General features: G+C 40.0%; 1 protein-coding gene and 1 long non-coding RNA gene across 2 annotated transcripts; both read left to right on the top strand.

Annotated features, from left to right (window-relative positions):
- The first annotated feature begins 321 nt into the window (after positions 1-321).
- Positions 322-19,742, top strand: LOC111671840 (arf-GAP with dual PH domain-containing protein 1). Its single transcript, XM_023429066.2, has 11 exons — positions 322-505; positions 2,974-3,104; positions 4,777-4,868; positions 8,202-8,284; positions 8,391-8,503; positions 10,440-10,586; positions 11,894-11,977; positions 12,225-12,287; positions 15,164-15,235; positions 17,065-17,296; positions 18,541-19,742. Exons 1-11 carry the CDS (start codon positions 418-420, stop codon positions 18,567-18,569), a joined length of 1,134 nt encoding a protein of 377 aa, XP_023284834.1. The 5' UTR covers positions 322-417; the 3' UTR covers positions 18,570-19,742.
- LOC147817799 (uncharacterized) lies at positions 12,294-14,672 on the top strand. Its single transcript, XR_015438657.1, has 2 exons — positions 12,294-13,527; positions 13,658-14,672. It is a non-coding gene; the product is annotated as an uncharacterized LOC147817799 (long non-coding RNA).
- Positions 19,743-19,980: the final 238 nt, after the last annotated feature.

The raw sequence follows: 19,980 nt of genomic DNA, 5'->3' as shown, positions 1-19,980 counted from the left end.
GCAAGTTTGAACAACCTCTGCATTTCACTTCCTAGTATAAGGTTTCATTGCTGTTCACACACACACACACACACACACACACACACACACACACACCCTTCCACCCTTGAAAGCTTAATGAAGGGGCCTTGAATTGAGTCTTTTTTCTCTTCAATCGGAAGTAGGCTACACCTTGCCTCAGCTGAGAGCGCATACCTGTGCTCACTTGCCCGTTAACAGGACTCAGGGGGAGGGGAGGGGGAGAGGGGGGTTGAGCTCGAGGAGACACACCTTACTTACCTTTTGTGGCTCTGCGGCGCCCCCCGCCCCGCCCTACACCACCCTCTCTCGCTCGGTCTCTCTTTCTCTCTCCCCGTATCTCTCTCTCTCTCTCTCTCTCTCTCTGAAAGCGAAGGAATAATCGATCTGAACACAGAAATGTCGGCGAATGAGAGAGCCACGCGAGCGCTGAGGGAGATCCAACAAATCCCTGGAAATGACGCCTGCGCAGACTGCGGCGCTCCCGGTAAGATGATTTTTTTTTTCTTTTTTAAAGTTTTAATTATATAGCGTAATAAATGTGTAAGTCAAACTTTGTAACGTATCTCGACTTGCTGAGATGTGACGTATAGGAGGCGCAGAGCATTTAGCCAACAGGCCTACGTTACAGGGGTAAAATCAGACTAACCCTTCGTTAAAACACACGCTTTTTTTTATTCTTTATCATTGCAGCACATAAGTAGCCTGCGTCGTGCTTTTAACGTAAAACATTCACCCATGTTGTGGTGTTTTTCTAGCCTTGAGTGTGTAGACAAGGTGAGCCAGGAGCTCAGAGGGCGGAGCTTTCCTGGAGCACCTGAAGGTTTCAGCTCAGCTAAAGTCTTTAGTCTTAGTTTCTGAGATGTGGAGGCTGCCAGAGAGGGAAACTTTCAGAGGTCTACAAGTGTGGACACGCAGAGTGCTGGGGCTGCACACACCCTCATCCAGTGCGCTGAGCCTTACAGGAGGTCTGCACAGGAGTCAGCTGCTTATAAACAGTTTTGGGTGTAGGCCACATTTTAGGAGCTCCACTGTCCCACAAAGGTGAATCAGTAACCAGGAAAGAAGTGAATTTGAGACACAAGGGGTTTAAAGCTTCCAGGCTGGATAGAGAAGTTGGAATGCCTCAGTTTTGTCTGATTATTTTACTGATTACTGAAGAAATCTTCACCACAGAACTTATTTAATATGTACTTTTTCATCTTTCCTTCAAATTTGAAGTAGTTTTTGATTAAGAAACTAAATTAATCAGCAATTGACGGTCCATATATAGATGACTTGTTTCTCTGTAATATTTACATTCAATTCAATATAGTTTAGCTGGGTATCCTTCTTTATCATGCCATGATTTAGCTGTTGCTGCTATCTATCTATCTATCTATCTATCTATCTATCTATCTATCTATCTATCTATCTATCTATCTATCGAGAACACATTGTGACAGTAACTTCCCAAAGATTAGTACTAAACGACTGCAGTTGCCTTTTTTTTTTAGCTTAGTTTTGTAGTTAATACAGATTTTACCTACAGTTTAGATGTTACTGAAGGAAAGTAAAAAAAATCCAAAATTTTCAGCTCATGTGATTTGGATATTGCACTTGACCGTATTGTGATTTCAGTAATATTTCAAATAATTGTTCTGATCGCAATTAAATCAGGAAATCCCTGAAGCCAGGCCCTGGGGTAACATGAGGCTGGAGTTTCGTAATGTAACAAAGATAAAAATCACTGCCGGGCTCTAGCGCTTCATCTTTTGAAATGTGATTCATCCAAGGAAGGTTTACACCTGTGACACTGTGCACAAATCTTACAGTACCTGTGTCCACTGAGGACCGGTGTTTGTTTCCTTGTGGTCAGTTTTACTTCAGCTCGCATTGTGAAACACTGACATAGCAAAACACATCGTATTCTGATCTGTTGTGTGCCATTAGAAAATTAAAGAATGACCTGCTCTCCCTGCTCGGACGTCTGTGATCTGTGGTGATAAGAGCAAAGGCAGGCTCTCCCTCTCTCTGTGTCACACACACACACACACACACAAATCTCTGTTTACTGGCAAGCAGCAGTGTGTGTGTTAGAAAGATAAGCCAGGTGAGGTCAAGGCAAAGGAAACATTTCTCTTACATTAAGGGCTCAAAGAGGGAAGTGAAAGGCAGATAAATGAACCTTGAAGGTTTCAGGCTGCATAATTAATTGTGTGACAGCGATCGGGCCGATGTTCTGAAATCTGAGGCAGGTTTGTGAGCACAAGGTTCCCGTCAGATTCAGACCTCACTGGGGAAAGTGAAAAGCAGTTACTTTTTTAGGTCCCCCAAAGCAACGCGCTTTTTTAGCTCTGCATATGTATCATCCATTTTTCTTTTCACAAAGGTTGTGTATTCCCAGAGCAATTGTTCCTAGTCCTGGAGTGATTCTTTGTCTATTTCCGCAAAATGAATTACCCACAATTCTGATGATCAAATAATCAGTATTAAAGCAAAAACATCCTCTGGATCCAGTTTCTCAAATGTGAGGATTTGCTGCCTTTTTCTCCCGCTCACTTCGCTGATTAAATCTGTTTGAATTTTTGCTCGTACAAAACTGGCAAATTGAAGACGTCACCTCAGGGTTTCTGCAATGAAATTGGTTTGCAAAGACGGTGCGCTTTGTAAGCTTAATATGATATTTCATAAAGAATAAAGAAACTTCTGACTCATCATTTCATGTCATGAAATGGTGTGATGGTCTCAGGACTTCTGATGCTCATTTTCCACCATTTCTTAGACTAAATTCTTAATCAGTGAATAAAAACTTAATTAACAGACGAATCAGTCTTTCTCCCAGGTATTTACAGCTTGTTTTGTTAAGAACTCCCTGCCCATCTATCTTTCCATCCTCAGCTCCTCTCCCTCTTTACTCACAACGCCATATCTCGTCCTATCCATCACGTCTTCTCTCCGTCCTCCTCTCTGCAGATCCTGGGTGGGGCTCCTGCTCCCTGGGGGTGTTCATCTGTCTGGCCTGCTCGGGGATCCACCGCAACATCCCCGACATCAGCAAGGTCAAGTCCCTGAGTCTGTCCCGCTGGGAGGACCACGAGATGCAGGTGAGAACAGCTTATTCTCACTGTATGAAGTTGAGGTTATAATTTGAAAAGTTGATTGATTGATAAACAGTTTTTTTCCCCCTGATGACCATTAAATCTGTTTGAATTTAGACTTGGACCAAACTAGAAAATTGGGTTTCTGCAATGAAATTTGCAAAGAGCTTTTTAAGCCTAATATTATATTTCATAAAGAACTTAGAAACTTCTTCTGACTCATCATATCATGTCATGAAATGATTTTATGATCTCAGTACTTCTGATCTGAATCTCCCACTATTTTATAAAGTAAATGATTAGTCAGTGAATGAAAAGTCTTGAGATAGACCTCCTGAATGCTAAAACCTCTGTGTAGAGTCTTGTGCTGATCACAGTTACAGAACATGTTTTTTTGTTCTGCTTTCCTCGTCTCCGCTCGCGGTCGACTGATCACACGTCAGCGAGAGCCAGCAGATGATTTCTCTGATTAGAGCTGAGGTTTTGCTTATCAGCGAAGAAAACCGCTGCACACTGAGTTCCCAGAACTCAAGCCTCGTGGTCACGCATCGACTCCTGCGACCCTCTCCTTCCCTCTTCCGTTTGTTTGGCTAAAATAACGTTGAGTGATCGTCTCCTAAATGGCGACCCCTTAGATTTACAAGCCTCATTCCTCTGACCGTAAATTCACTGCGATAAGTTTAATGCAGCCACTTGATGTTGATGTGAATTTTAAAAAAAAAAGAAGTGCTGTCACACTAAAAAATAACACTTACTTGTCCAATATTAATAGATTCTAGCAGCAGGTGTTTTCATATCTGTTCTCATCCATCACACTGTGTAGTTTCAGGCAGACGGATTATTCCCCTCAGCAGAGAGAAACACAGATTAGTGTTTTATATTTTTGTGAAATTTCAAGTGTTTGCCTTTAGTCTTTGTTGACAGTTGGAAAGGCAGTTAAACAGCCTGGAGTAAAGACGTGCACACATGGAGCGCATGGACCGACAGTCTTTCCCTCTGTTATAGCTGATTGATCCAGGTCCTTTCTGTGTCACTTGAGGAAACATGCTGTAGTGTGCACAGCGTGTATATTCATAATGCTGATGCATGAACAGACCAAAGAAACTTTAAATACCCCAATAACTTATTTCTATAGCTTTTAGTTTATGTACAGTGTCGAAGTTTATACACAAAGTTGAAATGTTTATCATATGACATTACTCATAAAATATAGTACACTATGAACAGAATTACCTATTTGGAACTTGTAAAAAATGAAATGGCATCATGAGAGATAAATCTTTTCCAGTTTTCTTTATTTTAAAGCTTTCAAGGGGAAATAAATTATTATTTCAAATGTTAGGACATCACTTTTTTTATTAAGTACATTTCCCAGTGATTCCCAGAAACTGAATGATGAATGGTGTCAGTACCTTGCACATCGTTATCTTAAGATATTCATTGCATTTATCACCTCAGCTCTGTGATTTATTAGCTTCCTGCAACGTCAATAAAGATTTTTATTTCAGTTGAGTGTATTCTCCCGTTGAGCACATAACAAATTGCATTGATAAAACTGTCTGGTAATGTGCCACGGTGTTATTCATCCTTGAATAATCTCTTGCTATTTCGTGTGTGTGTGTGTGCATGTGTGCGCGTGTGTGTGTGTGTGTGTGTGTGTGTGTGTACACCTTGTTAGTTCATGGCAGAGAATGGTAATGAGCTGATGAAGAGTAAATATGAGGCCGCTGTTCCAGTCTACTACTACAAACCAACCCACAAAGACTGTCAGTGAGTAACCACGGCAACACATACACACACACACACACACACACACACACACACACATCATATATTTTGTAAAATGTACGATTGATACATTTCCTGTTTTGAACACATTCAGATGTTTGTGTACCGGTGGCTGTTTTCAGGTGTGTTTGCATGCAGGAATGAGCTATCGTTAACTAACGTGCACATGCAAGAACCAGTTTACCAGCCCAGCGCTCAGTTCCAACTGCAGTTAAGTAAAGCAGGTGAATTGGGAAGGAGAAGCGGAGGATTTCTCTAGTTAGTACAAGTTGAATCTACGGAAGCCCTGAAAGGCAAGAGAGAAAAAATTAAACAAATGATCCCGGACAAAAAATTCACTTCCCTCTCAGAGCTTCTGCAGAGCCTGATCAATAACAACATCATAATTTCCCTGCGGAGCTGGATTTGTAATGACAGAGCTGATATTTCTGTTTTTAAGATGTGTTTGAAATATAATTCCTGCCATGCTGCAGGACTGAAGGCCTTGTTCTGAGGCCCAGGGCCTTTACAAACCAGTAAGCTCCCCTCGTACTTCCCTTTGAAATGCTTCGGTGTGAATTACAGACGTTTCCTCAGAGCTCTACAGGAGCACCTTCTGGCTGTGAGTCACATGTTCTTCAGTTCGTCTCTATTTGAGGATTTTCTGCTTTTTCTAAAAGGTAGAGTTGCTCAAGCTTGGTCAGCTTGTGCAGGGACTGTGGGTAAAAGAAGTTGCTTCATCAAGTTAGTCCACAGATTATAAAGGGGATTCAAGTCTGAGTTTTGACTCTGATATTCAATTTATTTTTTTTAATCTTGATTATCAGCTGTCGTCATGGTTATGTGTGCCTTATAGCGGTGAGTGTTGACTGTTGGACTAAATTGACTGAAGTTACATCTCAGTCAGAACTCCAGATCAGTGTCGCTGTTGATGTTGATTTATCATTTAATCAATAAAATGCCAAATGTTTTACCTGAACGACGGTCGAGAATTTGACAGTGATGTGAAACAGAGACAATTTGAGAAGCTGAGTGAAAGTTAACTGCTTATCCAAACTTTTGTTAGTAAGTTTTCTCAACACTAAATTCAACTACAATCTTAGTATTTACCTTGAATTAAAACTGTAAAATTACAAAATACACCTTGAAGTGCACGGGCCTGAAAGAACCGAGTAGCTACATTTCAACTGCGGCCATTATCCAGAGCAGTTTTTCCTCTTCAATAATAATAGACAGGTTGCAGAGAATGTTAATTCACCTCATCATCTTTATTAGCAATGATAAGAGGAGGTGTGATGGAGCATTTTATTTGCATCAGTGAATTTCTTGTATCAATTTGTTACAGTTAACGCAGCACAGAAATATGATAATAAAGTGAATGAGGTAAGAGTGTGTGTGAGTGTGTGTGTGTGTGTCTGTTTGGTACATCATGAACTTAATTTCACCTTTAGTTGGAGGATTTTAATGTTCCTGATAAAGAACATTGCCTCGTTTCCCGCCTGAACATTATCAGTCTGTTGACTTTCTCCACCCGTGTAGTTTTGTCTCTGGTCTCCAGCAAAGGTTGTTGATTCTCTCCGTCTTCTTCTGTGTTCTTAAACTGCAGCTCAGTCTGGTCTCTGCAATTTCATGGAATTGATTGTGACATTTTACAGCGAAAAGCGTTGTTGACAAAAGCTGTTGTTGAGTGACGTTTTAAAGGCACTGAACGTGATTTTCATATTTAATTCTCAAGGTTTTCTTCTGTGGTTACTTTGTTTTATGATTAAGTGACTAATTCCTTTTGGCATCAGGTATGTGAACTAGTGTGAGTGTTTGCAGCTTGTGAAAGCATGATTCTTTGAAACATTACTTCAGCACGCCACGTTAGCATGCTAACTAGCATGCTAACTAGCATGCCAACCCTAACCCTTATGAACAAAGTTCAACCTGCATATCTCATGTAACGGCTGCCAGCTGTCTAGCTGCCACTTTAAGGGTTTGGTACAGACGTGTGTTTCCGCCCACGTAGTTGTCTAATGTGGATTGACAACACTTTTCAGTGTGGTCACAATGTGTTAGCTGATTGGTTCACAATCCATCCTCAGTGCATCCTTGGTGCATGTACACCTGAACCTTCACGAGGTCAAGAACTATCTGATTGCAACACATTTTAAAGTAAGGTGTGAATGGGGTCGTAGTGAGTCTATGAGACACTCGTAGACACACTGACTATGAGACACTATGCCTGTCTCATAGTGAGTGACTGTGGCTTCGTCGGGCAGCTTCCAGACAGGAATGTTAGGAATTGTTTAAATGCTAAGCAGTAAGCAGGGAATTTTTTGGAAAGGAACAGACCTTATCAGGTGACATAAAATGAAGCGCACAGACACACACACATAGTTTCCACAGCCAAGTGATACCCACCGCTTGATGAGGTCTTTGCTGGGCTGAAAAAGTGAGTGTGTGTTGAATGGAAGCAGCAGCAGCAGCTCGCCACTATATCTGTAAAAATCTGCCTGAGGGCAGCTTGAATCTACACGCCCTACTTTTTCACGCACACACACACACACACACACATATTTGTACACGTGTGTAGATCCCTCTTTGATCATTAGAGGAAGATGGGAGCGAGAGAGAGAGAGAAGAAACACGCTCTCCCTTGTCCTTTTTGGTTCAGTGTATAAAAGGAGCTGAATCAGCTGGATCTTTTCAGAGGCCACTCTCTTAGGCATTTTTGAGAGTAAACCAGTGTGGTGTAAGAATCCGATTGGGATCAGACACACACAAGGATGAGCGAGTGAATTGTACACAGATTTTTCTTGACACTGTGTTTTGTCCTCGAGCCAGGTTTGCTTTTAAAATTTTTTCTGATGTGGTTTCACTGACACTGATTTATGACATCACAAAGTTCCAGAAGTCCTGACGGCTGGTTTTAAGGCTCAGTTTCTGAATACAGGCTGTGTGCATTCCTCTGTGGACTGAGGCTTTGATACTTTCACAGTATTAATATAGAACCTAGATCTGCTTTATAATCAAAAAGACTTGTAAATCTCACTTTATAATGTGGGAACTTTAAGTTGCTGCGTTGCTTTGTTCCTTTGTTTTTATTTTATACTCTTAAAATGTGTAAAGTGGTTTACTTTTATTGAATTAGGAAGTAAAATGTGAGCAAATGAACTAACAAATCTACTCGAGCAGAGTAGTTTCCAGTCTTGGTTTGTGCTTTAATGCATCACAGCTCAGGCTCTTTGTCATCTACCACACAAGTGCACAAGACGTCTGTTAGTCAGCTTTCATCTGGTAGCTTTTTACAAGCCGGCTCCGGTGACGCGTCTTCTGTTTGTGTGTTTTCAGGGTGTTGAGGGAGCAGTGGATAAGAGCAAAGTACGAGAGGAAAGAGTTCTCTGAACCGGGGAAGAATTTTACATATGAGGAAGGTAGGTTTGCGCACACACACACACACACACACACACACACACACACACAATTGCATGCACAGGATCACACTCATGCTAATAAATGACCTTTGCCGGTCTCCTGCAGGAACTAGAGATGGCGTTTTGATGAAGAGAGGGCGGGACAACGGGCAGTTCCTGAGCAGGCGATTCGTCCTCTCGGAGAGAGAGGGGACTCTGAAGTATTTCACCAAATATGACGTAAGCAGCAGCAGCTTTTAATGAGACCTGCAGTGGCCACATGAAGCACAAACACACACAGACACACACACTACCTACACACACCCCACACAAAACCATGGCCGCAGGACACCAGTAACCTACTGTAATTAGACAGTGTCCTAGTTAATGTAGTTTGAAGGTAGTTGCTCACTTCCAGAACCCACACACCCAGGCAACCACATCACAAATACCTTAATTAAAAGGCACTTAAAAGACATAAAGTATACTGCAGACAACACCCCCACATTGTGCGCTGCAGTATTTTTTACACACATATACACAGTTAACTTAATAAATAAAATCACACACACCGACCAAAAGACAACAAAATGAAATGGCGAACGCTGCCTCCTCTGAGTGTGAGCGTGCTCAGACAAGCTTAACCAGCAGTCTGTCCTCGCTGTCAGTGTGGCTGATTCACTAAGCCGTACACCACCCAAACCAATTAGGGGCTGGAAGCACTGGGAACACTTTGTTTGTCATAGTAAACCAGCTCAGGAGAAGTGGGAAAGTACAGCTACTCTGTTTTCTACTCTGTCTGCGATGTGAGTGTATTGGTGAGTATTTTTCCTGTTTTCTCTGTGAAAATATTTCACTATATAGCTTCTTATTCTCCTGGTTACTGTGCTATAGTAAATAATAAAACTAAAAAAAAAACATCCTCATACAGTCACAGCGATGATAAAAGTCAAAGTGTCACTCAGGTGAGTTGGTCGGCTTCTCACAATGACGGAAAAGTGTAAAATCTAATCCTGTAAAAAAAAAAAAAAAGCATATGTGTCCATGTCTTTCTGTTCAAGTCAACAGATGAAGATACACACAGACGGATCCCGGTCCCATTGGTGCCCATTTAAATTCAAGTCAGGACAGAATAAAGCACAGCAATCCTCAAACAGGTTTTCTGGGATTAGTGTGTGTTTTATCAGTGATGCAGGCTGTTGTGTGGATAATAGTCATAGATCATATTTTCATGGTTAGAAAGAGCAGAGAAAAAAAAGCCCCGGGCCTTGATACCAGACGATTCTATTCTCACACTTAACATGGTTTTATCACGTTCTCTAATTTGATGAGAATTGCTTATTAACATGATTTTGAACTGATGACATGTTTCAGAAGTCCACTAAAGAAAATGAGGCAACACTTCCGGTTGGGGTCTCAGAGACCCCAGCTGGTAAACACAGTTAAATACAATAGATTTTTATATGCTCTATATCTCTTGACAGAAGTTCTCCTGTCGCTCCACTCAACCTAAAGCCCAAATTATTTTCTGGATGGCTTGAACAGGAAGTTAGACCTCTGTAGGGACTAATAGTGACATTATGTACATTTTTGTCTGAATGATTTTTTTGCTAATGAAAGTGATATATATATATATATTATATATATATACACACATATGTATATTTGTTAATGCACAGCCTATAGATATAACAAATAAACAAAAAAGGTTTTGCTGTTACTGTTTTACACATACAGGTCTGTGGGTCTCCAAACAATGAGGAAGTAAAGCCAATATCAACAAAGCTCCGAGGTTAAACTGTTTGCAGGATTGTATCTAAAATAAATAAGTTATCAAGGTCAAACAACAAGATTAAAAGATGCATCATGCAACATGAATCTATAAATTTTCTAAAAAACCTCTTCTTTAGTCACAGAAGTAGTTTACTATCACAGATTTTCAACTCATCACTTTTTCAAAAACTTCAATCCACTATTTTTCTACCAACCATGGGTCGTCATTGTTGTGGATTGGAAAAAAACCTGTTTACTTTTGATTTGCTTCCTAAAGCCACCACCAGAATTTGACATTTCCTCATCCCGAAGTGACAGATTTACAGTAACCAGTCTTGGATTAAATCCAAAATGTTATTGATCCCTGCATTTCACACCAACACCTCCTCCCTCCCTCCTGCAGGCTAAGGAGCCCAAAGCAGTGATCAAGGTGGACACCATCAACGCAACCTTCCAGCCAGAGAAGATAGGAAACCCCAACGGCCTGCAGATCACCTACCTCAAAGACTACAGCACCCGCAACGTCTTCGTCTACCATGAAAACGGCAAGGTCCGTCTGAAATGTTGTGTGTTGTGATCAGTGTGTGAGAGGAAAATGAGAAAGAAATACAGAGAATGAGCGCTTTTCTACTCTTACGGTGAAATCCAAAAATAATGTTGATAAAAGAACTGAACTGTTGTTGGCAGCCGCATGTGATATCTGTCACCTGTCACATAAAGGGACTTGTTTATGTCGTGGGCGAGTCTCCAAACCTTTTAAAACCATTTGTACTAATTTTACTGGCTGATGGAATCCATTAGCACCTGACATTCAAGCTCCACATCCATCATCCTGTGTCATTCATAAACACTCATTGAAAATATATGGAATAGGTCAGTGTTTGTCGTCAGGTTGAGAAGTTGTCTGTGAGCTGAATGCGAAAACAGCATCATCGGCTATCACAGAGTAACTTCTGCTTCTACTGAAGTTAGCATTGCTAACCAGCTAGCCCCGGCCCGTCTCGTCACGCTCTGATAGCGACCCACTGTGCGACTCCAATCTGCCCCCGAAGACGTATCGCCTGCTCAGAGGGCGAATTATAACCTCTTGTCTTGTAAACAAAACGATGACTGAAGCTCTTTAAGCGACAATCAACAAGAAACCACGTTTGGCAACTTACAGATAGCAAATACAAACTCAAAAATATAAAAAAATGAATGTGCATGGGGTTGCCTAAATTTTCAAATGCTCATCTAAACGTAGCCCAAGTAGACATCAATATGAACTAGAGGTTAGGTCACACTCTATAGGAATATTTGGCAATTTTGGTTTCACTCATGGATTAAATTAGAAATAGATAGAACATGTTAGAATAGACCTGAAAATCAGATGTTGCTCTGTGATCAGCCACATGTATGTTGATTGCATATAAGCATTAAATACATTGTTTTGTAGTGACCCATGAATGAAGTATGCAAATGAAATCACGTTTTCAAGCCTCAACACGGAGGCTCTGTGAAAAACAAACACACATAAAATTGATCTGAACTATCAGAAAACCTAAAGGAAATGCAGAAACTTTACTGATCTGAACTACAATAAGAATAAGGAAGATTATTCCCAACTCCACGGTCACCACCCTTTGCATGGGGGCTGTGTATCTATGACATCATTTTCCACCTTGTCATCTCGTATGGCTGAAAGCTTTCGGAAGCAAGTACAGGTCTGTGTAACCAACATAGTCCTGGTTGTATTTGTGATGTGATGACTTTTTGTCTTTGTCAGAGCTCTGTCACATTTAGAGACTGGTATCATCTTCTCTTTAACTTGTGGAGGACCCTCCTCACTCTCTGTGTCTGTACCTCTCTCTTCATTAGGAGGTCGTAGACTGGTTTAACTCAATCCGTGCAGTTCAGCTTCACTATCTAAAGGTGGCCTTTCCCGGGGCGACAGATGCTGAGGTGAGCACTCACACTCACACACACATAACGTTGACGATTGCTGAGATTAAAATTATATTTTAGCCATTTATATATTGATTTTTTTTTTGTGTTAGTGAGGCATTAAAAATTGAGATGGATGGAACTCCATTAGTGTAGTTGTACCTACTGAACACATTCGCTAGCTCTCTCTTTCTGAACAGCACTGAAAACCCTTTGTGTCCTCGTGCTGTTCTTAATCCATTTTTGTTTTGCTTGTTCCTTTCAGCTGGTGCCCAAACTTACCCGCAACTTTCTGAAGGAAGGATACATGGAAAAGACAGGTCCCAGGGTAAAGTGACACACACAGATCAGACTGTGAACATTCATTTTTACTTGCATATGTTTACTCCTCTTCTCCTTCTTTCTCTGCATCTCCTCATGTGTTTAAGAAAGACCAGACCTCCCCTGGAAAGACTAATCACAGCAAATGTTGTCAATTAAGTCAAATTAAAACAATATTTACATGGGGGGGGGGGAATAGCAGAAGGTACTCTATAATTTGAAGTAATTATCAAGAGCAACATGGATATGGAAATCTCAAATGTTTAATTTATTAATTCACCCATTTTTATAGTAAAACTTCCATCTCAAATTACCAGCTACAATTTTGGTAAAGTCTATTTATGAACTGGTTCAAATGACTTATTTCAAGTAATAATTTAATAATTTAGCTTCACAATGTGATCACTATCCCAATACAGTCCAGCCCAAATAATCGCGATATACGATATTATCGTGGCGGGTAAAACTATATAACTAAAAATTATATTATTGTGTGTGTATTCAGTTGTCTTTTTTTTAATAATGCATAATTATTATGTTTCAGTTGTTGATTTTTAAAGAATATATAATTAGATAGTTGTATTTTATGTTTCAGGTAAGTGATGCTGCCACTAAACAGCAGTTCAAAGTTTTATTAGTCACATGCTACAATGTACAGTAAGCAAAGCAGTGAAATAAAGTTCGGAGTTGGCAGCAGAGCAGACTGTGCAAAACTGTGAGAAAAAAAAAAATCTCTATTATGAGAAATATCGCAATATTCAATATTATCGAATATCAGCCAAGCCTTTGATTGAGTGCATCTCAGTGTTGTGGATCATCTGGTGGAGCTATTATACTGTATAAACTGTATGATTATGCATATATTTTAAAAAAAGTCACAACAGAAATCTATTGTCTATCTAATGCTCAGTAACACATTAATAGATTAGCTATCTGTGCCTGTCATATTCTCTACACTGGCATAAAAAAAAAAATCCAAACCAGGCTGAAATCTAAATTCAGATTCAAACTACATTTCCATTTAACAAATCTCCCTCTGTGATCCCATCTCCCACTCTCCCTGCTGTAATTGAATGGTAGCTGGGCTGAGAGGGCAACCAGCCCAGCTGTCAGTGCGGCTGCTTTCCACCGCTGCCTGACAGGCTGACTGACAGCTGAGAGGGTCTACCTGTCTGCCTCAGCACCCGTCTGTCCGTCAGTCTGTCTGAGAGGGAAGGTTTCCAGCTGAGGATCGACTTAATCCTCAGGTGTCAAACGCACTCACAAAGCACGGACATATGTTGGGATTAAGGAGCCTCGTAAAGAGGTATTGTACATACGCATACAGTAATGCACAGTTGGACTGACGCTTATGTATGCGGTTGTTTTCTCACATAGGATTCAGACTCACCGCACCGACACAGGCAGCACAAAGCAAACCTGATCCTCAGTGACACAACCGGTTCGGCATTCAGACACACACAGACGCAGACTCTCTGTTTAATCTCCGTCTATCAGGTTGGGAGATGAAAGGACTCGCTCACATGCTGCATCGGGGCCGATTTGCTAAATGGATGCCATAATTCATTTCCTTCGCACGCGCGAGACATATTTGTGGAAGGAGTTACTCGCGGTTTGAGAAGGAAACAGTCAGTCGTTCAGGCTCACGCCACAACGAGAATATCAAACACTTTTATGAGGACGATTTGGCAGCAGTCGGGGGACCTGAGCGTCCTCATTATTTGAAGCTGAAAAGAAATCAAGCTGCTTATGCATTTCAATAAACTCTCCAATGGCGCTACACTTGACTTTCCTTGGTGTGGATTTGAAACAACGATGCACTGATATAAACTTTCTAACATGACAAGTCAGAAGACGGCAAGCCTTTTTGAATTCAATATCAAAGTGTTATGAAACACTCAGACAGGGATAACCATGCAAACAAGGAAGTATGTTTTCATATCACCTTTTGTTTTTAAGCGTGAGATCAGGTTCAATGCACTTTCATGGTCAAGTTACAGTTACAACAGAACACTATACAAGCGTTTCATACAAATACAATTGAATCCAAAGTTTTACTTTCTGTCTATAAGTCACTAAAAGGTCTAACTCTAACCCTTCATTTTTATTAGATATGTATTACCTGTTTTATAGTCTGTTTTCATACTTTCTTTATTTCTATTTCTTATGCTTCTTTTTTATTTCCGTCTAGAACATTGAGTAACCTCTCTGTGTGATGAAGTGCTATACGAATAAATCCGCCTTGCCTTGCCAAAGGAAAATATTCCCGACTAAGTGGTTGAATAAGGCTACAAATAGAATCAGGGTTAGGGTTAGAAACAAATCACTCATCCCCTGCTCTTAAGTTTTCCATCTATTTTTCAGTACTTTATCATTGATGGTGATACAAAAATGACTGACTTTTAGTATTGAAATGGTTGATTAATTGCTAAAGTCATTTTTTAAGAAAAAAAAAATTAAACATTTGCTGGTTCCAGCTTCTCAAATGTGAGTCATCGCTGCCTTATGTAACTGTAAAATGAAAATATATTGGGTTTTAGATGGATGGTCAGACTAAAAAAAGTAATTTGAATATGTCATTTTGGGCTGTGGGAACTTTTTGGGCATTATTTTGAGATTTTATAAACTGAATGATGACTTGAAAAGATAATTGATGATTAATAGTGGCAGCTTGAGTCACAGTGTCACTCGGTGCGACAGCAGAGTATAAATCATTTAATTCAAAATTATTTTAAATTATATATTAAATTATTATATTATTAAATATTATATCAATTTATTTAATTTAAAACCAGGTGGACATCACCTTTGTATAGTGTCTTTATACAGTTTCTCTCTCTCTCTCTCTCTCTGACGTTCTCTGTCTCTATCGTCCGTTGGTAGCAAACGGAAGGCTTCAAGAAACGCTGGTTCACTCTGGACCAGAGGCGACTCATGTACTTCAAAGATCCACTGGTATGTCTCACACACACACACACACACACACACACACACACACACACACACACACACACACTGGAAAGACTTTAGTCTCAGCATCACTTTATATTTTAGACCCTTTACTATGGTTCAGTTTCTTGATCACACACTGCCAGTAAAAGTGCTCTGATGGTATTCTTGTGCTGTAAAAAGATAAATGAACAGAAGTTCTTTTTCCATCAAGAAAATTAGATTAAGTAGACGATGTGGAGGATATGAAGCCATGACTCAGTGGGGGAGCGAGTGAGATAAGGTACTTTCATTCCCAACGTAACGTCATTATACATACAGTATGGCCTTCCTCGCCATGAATCCGCAGTATGGACTTCCTCGGAGTAAAGCTATGTGCTAACCCTCAAGCGACGCCGTACGCTCCTACAGGCGACGCGACGTTATGTGCAAACCTCTGCCTAATTTGTCTGATATCAGTGTTTGAAATGTAGAGATGTTGTGAAAGTGAAACTCTGAGTCACAAAATGATTAGAGGGGAGTTTATATTGCAGTGGTTATCGCAGAGATTTAAGACAGAAAGCCTAAAGAGGGGGCGGCTCTGATTGCCCAAGTCTTGGCTAAATACACATCAGATAGCCAAGGCAGATTAGCTCCGCATTGTTGCTGATGTAATAGTTCAATGGAGAGGTGCAATAATTATAGGTGCTAAGTGACTGAAATGTCCGACTTGCCCCGAGAGTGTCAGACAAGAAAAACTGGTAGATGAAAGGAAGAGGAAGTCTAGTGAAGTGGAGTGTGGCCTGGGAATATGAGGAGGAAGCTCAAAGCAAGTGTAATCGGATCATTTGGATAATAACTAAATTATGCACGTTAGATGTTGTATACAATGGTTCTCTGTATGTAAGTGCAATGCGTTTGCGTTTTTTGCAGCAGGTTCTGTTTTAGCGAGCCGCTTAAAGCACTTTTTTTTTTTTTTTAATCTAACCTCTCACTTCCTCTGTGAAGGGCAGCTGACGTAAAAAAATATGTGCACGAGTAAAAGCTTGTAAAATCCTGTAAATTCCCAGAATGCATCAGAATCGTGAGAAACTGATTTGCTCACAAGCTGTGGAGAAGGTTAGCATTAGCAGTGGAGCTAATTAATACGTCAGTTTTATTGTTAAGAAGACTGTAAGAGCCTCTCTCTGTGAGACTGTATTAGCTAACATGCTCACAGCTGCTAGCAGGTTTATTTATTTATTTGTTTATTTGCAAAATAATTTTTGCATCAAGTTTACCATGTTCATAATTGTGTTTTAGAGTGTTAGCATGCTAATATTTGCTAATAGGCAATAAACTCAAATTATAGCTGAGGCTGATTTTGCAGGTATTTAGTCATAAACCAAATTTAAATTTCGACCTGAAGATGGCGCCGGATGAATAGTGACCTGGTCTCCACAGTGATTGACTCATCCTGAGGGGAACACATGTCTGTTGAGTGAACGATTAGTCAACATTAATCTGTAAATATTCTGACAATTTATTAATCTTTTAAAACATTTGCCTCATTTCATTTCAGCCTGTGAGGATTTGCTGCGTTTCTTATTATCAATAATCAGTAAAATACATTTGGGATTTGGAGCACTGACACTTTTTGTCACAGTATCCTGAATTGATTTACTCTTAACATTACTGAGGCGGCTGACACCTCAACAGTCTGGCATAGCTGTTGTTTAATCATCATGGTGTCATTATTGCATGCCAGTAGTATCTTAAACAAAAGAGCCACTGTGCCAACAAACACACAGTACCACGATGGGGAGTCGGCGCTCTACAGTTGACCTCCCTCTCTTTCACTCCCCGTCTGTCTGAAGGACGCCTTCGCCAAAGGTGAAGTCTTCCTCGGGAACAGGGACCACGGTTACAACGTCTCCCTCGGCTTGCCCGCTGGCACCCACTGCAACGGCGCCTGGCAACACGGTATCACCATAGAAACACCCGAGCGCCTCTTCCTGTTTACTTGCGAGATGGAGAGCGACCAGCAGGATTGGGTGAAACACTTCAGCGACATCATGAGTGCTCCGATGTCCCCCCAGGAGTACACGAGTGAGAATTCAGAACTTTTAACTAGTCATTAAATATTTATTAGCTATTAGCCTTTATAATGAGCTGCTGATTACTTCCTTTTGTAAGTGTCTGTTGTTTTTAAAGCTTCACATCAAATAGCTGCTCTGCTCCACGGGGGCACCACAGAATAAATAATAAACCACAAAAATGAATTAGCACGCACAAATTAAAAAAAAAAAAAAAAGAGAGAGAAACTTAATTAGGTATGTTAACATTTGTTTGTTAAGTAAACTCCCTATGCATCTTCTAACAGTTGCCTATTCTTTCCATGTAAATACACAACAATCCATTACTGGCCACCGAGTGGGGCAGCTATGGGTTAACTACCTCTGTGGTAGTTAAGGGAGGGTGGGATTTTGTTTGCAGCCTTACAACTTACATTACTGTTGGAAATCTTATTTAGGCCTGTGTCTTAAATCACTCCCCCGCTCACTCATACACTGCGTCCTATATAAGAAATTCTCAGTAGTTTCATCAGTGTGTGATGCACATCAAAACACCCATTCCCTTTGTTTTCTTACGTACATTTGGTATATTGACACACATTAATGCTCAATTTATCATATTTTCTCCCTGGATTGGCATCTTCATCAACATCTTAGCTACTGTACTTCTACTACGCCCGTCAGTACCGTGCGCCCGATGGTTGCTGCCTGCCCGTCCTCAAGTGTAACAGAGGGACGGACAGAAGTGGTTGAGGAAAGACGAGTCAAAAAAGAGAGGAACAGCTAAGCATAGACAACAAACCCCTTGAAATCTTTGTACAGGGCAAAAGACGGTTGCAGATTGTTTTATGTAGAATGCACTTGATCAATCGTTTGATCTATCAAATGTTAGACAGCAGGGAAAGATAACCTCCTTTATTTCCCAGAGAAAAAAAATGACTAAAGATAATCAAGCTAAAATGATATAAAACATGTTTCATTTCCAAAAAAGGATGCAGCGGGGGAATGGTTGTCTTGCTAACATGCTCACAATGACATGACATGCTAATGCTCAGCAGGCAATGTTTACTGTGTTCTTGCTAGCATGCTAACATTTGCAAATTAGCACTAAGAACAGCTGAGGCTGATGGGAATGTCATTACGGATACTTCTAGAGTATTGGAAAAATGAAAATGTTGACCTGATGATACTTGAGTTGTTGGTCATACAAAATGTTTGTCTGGCTGGATTAAAGGGCGTATTTTTTTTTCTAACTTTGGACTTTCATGTGTTTTCAAGTGGAGGCCATGTTCAAGCACAGGCACTGACGGACCAGAGGCCTACAGGAACCACCTGCTCTCCTCTCAGTCCATCACCACAGGATCTGACTCTGGAAACCACATCAGTTCTTGACTCCTTTAGTACTTCTGGGAAAATTGGACTGTATTCACTTACACATTGGTCACACTGGCGGTTGATGCTGGTAAACAAGAGGACCAAGGCAATATTCACTGGGAAATTAGAAATATACATGACCAGAAGAAACATTGATATGTTAATGTAAAGCAGGTAATCATTTTCATTTGATTTTGTTTTGGTGACAGCTTTTGGGGGCCAAGAGATCACTTGCCAATCAAACAGTCTGGGCAGTATTATAACACGTTGGCACTCTTGGTCTGTTTCTACACGGTGCCTGTTAACCATGCTAATCATGGATGGGATTGATTTTTTTTATTTTTTTAAACCATGATTAGGAAATGTGTTTTGAAATTTATAGGCTTGTTAGATATTTAATACGAGATTTAAGAAAAAGGTGTTAAGCTGAGAAGTTACGCGGTCTTCTTGTATCAAGTATTTTATGTAAGTGTGATATGATGATTGGGTAACACTATTAAGATGCGAGAGTCGAACAGGTCAAACAGGCACTGAAAGCCCTTGACCTTTTTTTTTTTTTTTTTAACCTTCATAACTACTTTAATGACCAAAAACATTTACAATCTGCATTTTGAAAACTGTTTTCACGCTGCATGTTCTGCTTCACTTCAAAAAAGTCTTCCAAGTGAAGGAAAATCTCCAGACACACTAGAGTACAGTTTACATCATGATTTTAACATGACTTTTAAGTGTTTTCTTCATTGAATAGGAAGATAATGATGTATGTAGTATTTGAGACATGAGCAGCTGTTGAAGCTACAGCTGTTGAGGACATGGTGAAACAATGCCCCCAGGTGGTAAATAATACACAAGTCTTTGTTGAAACAATTAAGAATTCCACTAATAAGTTATTTTCCCCTTGTTTTTATAGATATCAAACAACTGATTGATACATTTTAGTGATTTTTTCTTTTTTTTTTTTTTTTCTTTTCTATTTTTCAGTGAAACAGATTCTCACATTTGGTGACATACGTTATCTTAAAAGGCATTTCTTTGCTTTTACCGAGGCTGACTGACATAGCATATGAAATTATTGATGATGAGTAATAAAAAATATTTCTCCTGAATGTTGGGTCTGCACATATTTATCTGTTAATGTCGTAGCATTACATCAGATCAAATATCAGACTGAAGGTGAGTTAAAAGAGAAAAATATTAAATGTATGGTTTGTTTTTAAGAGTTTAACCTCTAAAATGAATTCAAATGAATAAATATGTTCCTTTGTTTTAAAAAAAAAAAAAGAAGAAGCAATAATCCGACAGTGGTTGTGCACCTGTGTAACATTTGTTTGTGTAGCTGTGAAC

The sequence above is a fragment of the Seriola lalandi genome, unplaced genomic scaffold (assembly GCF_002814215.2).
Source record: "Seriola lalandi dorsalis isolate HSWRI2012SDOR001 ecotype SW California unplaced genomic scaffold, Sedor1 jcf7180002054887, whole genome shotgun sequence".
Lineage (NCBI taxonomy): Eukaryota > Metazoa > Chordata > Actinopteri > Carangiformes > Carangidae > Seriola > Seriola lalandi.
Note: the sequence above shows the minus strand (reverse complement) of the source record. Positions and strands in the feature narration are given on the sequence as shown.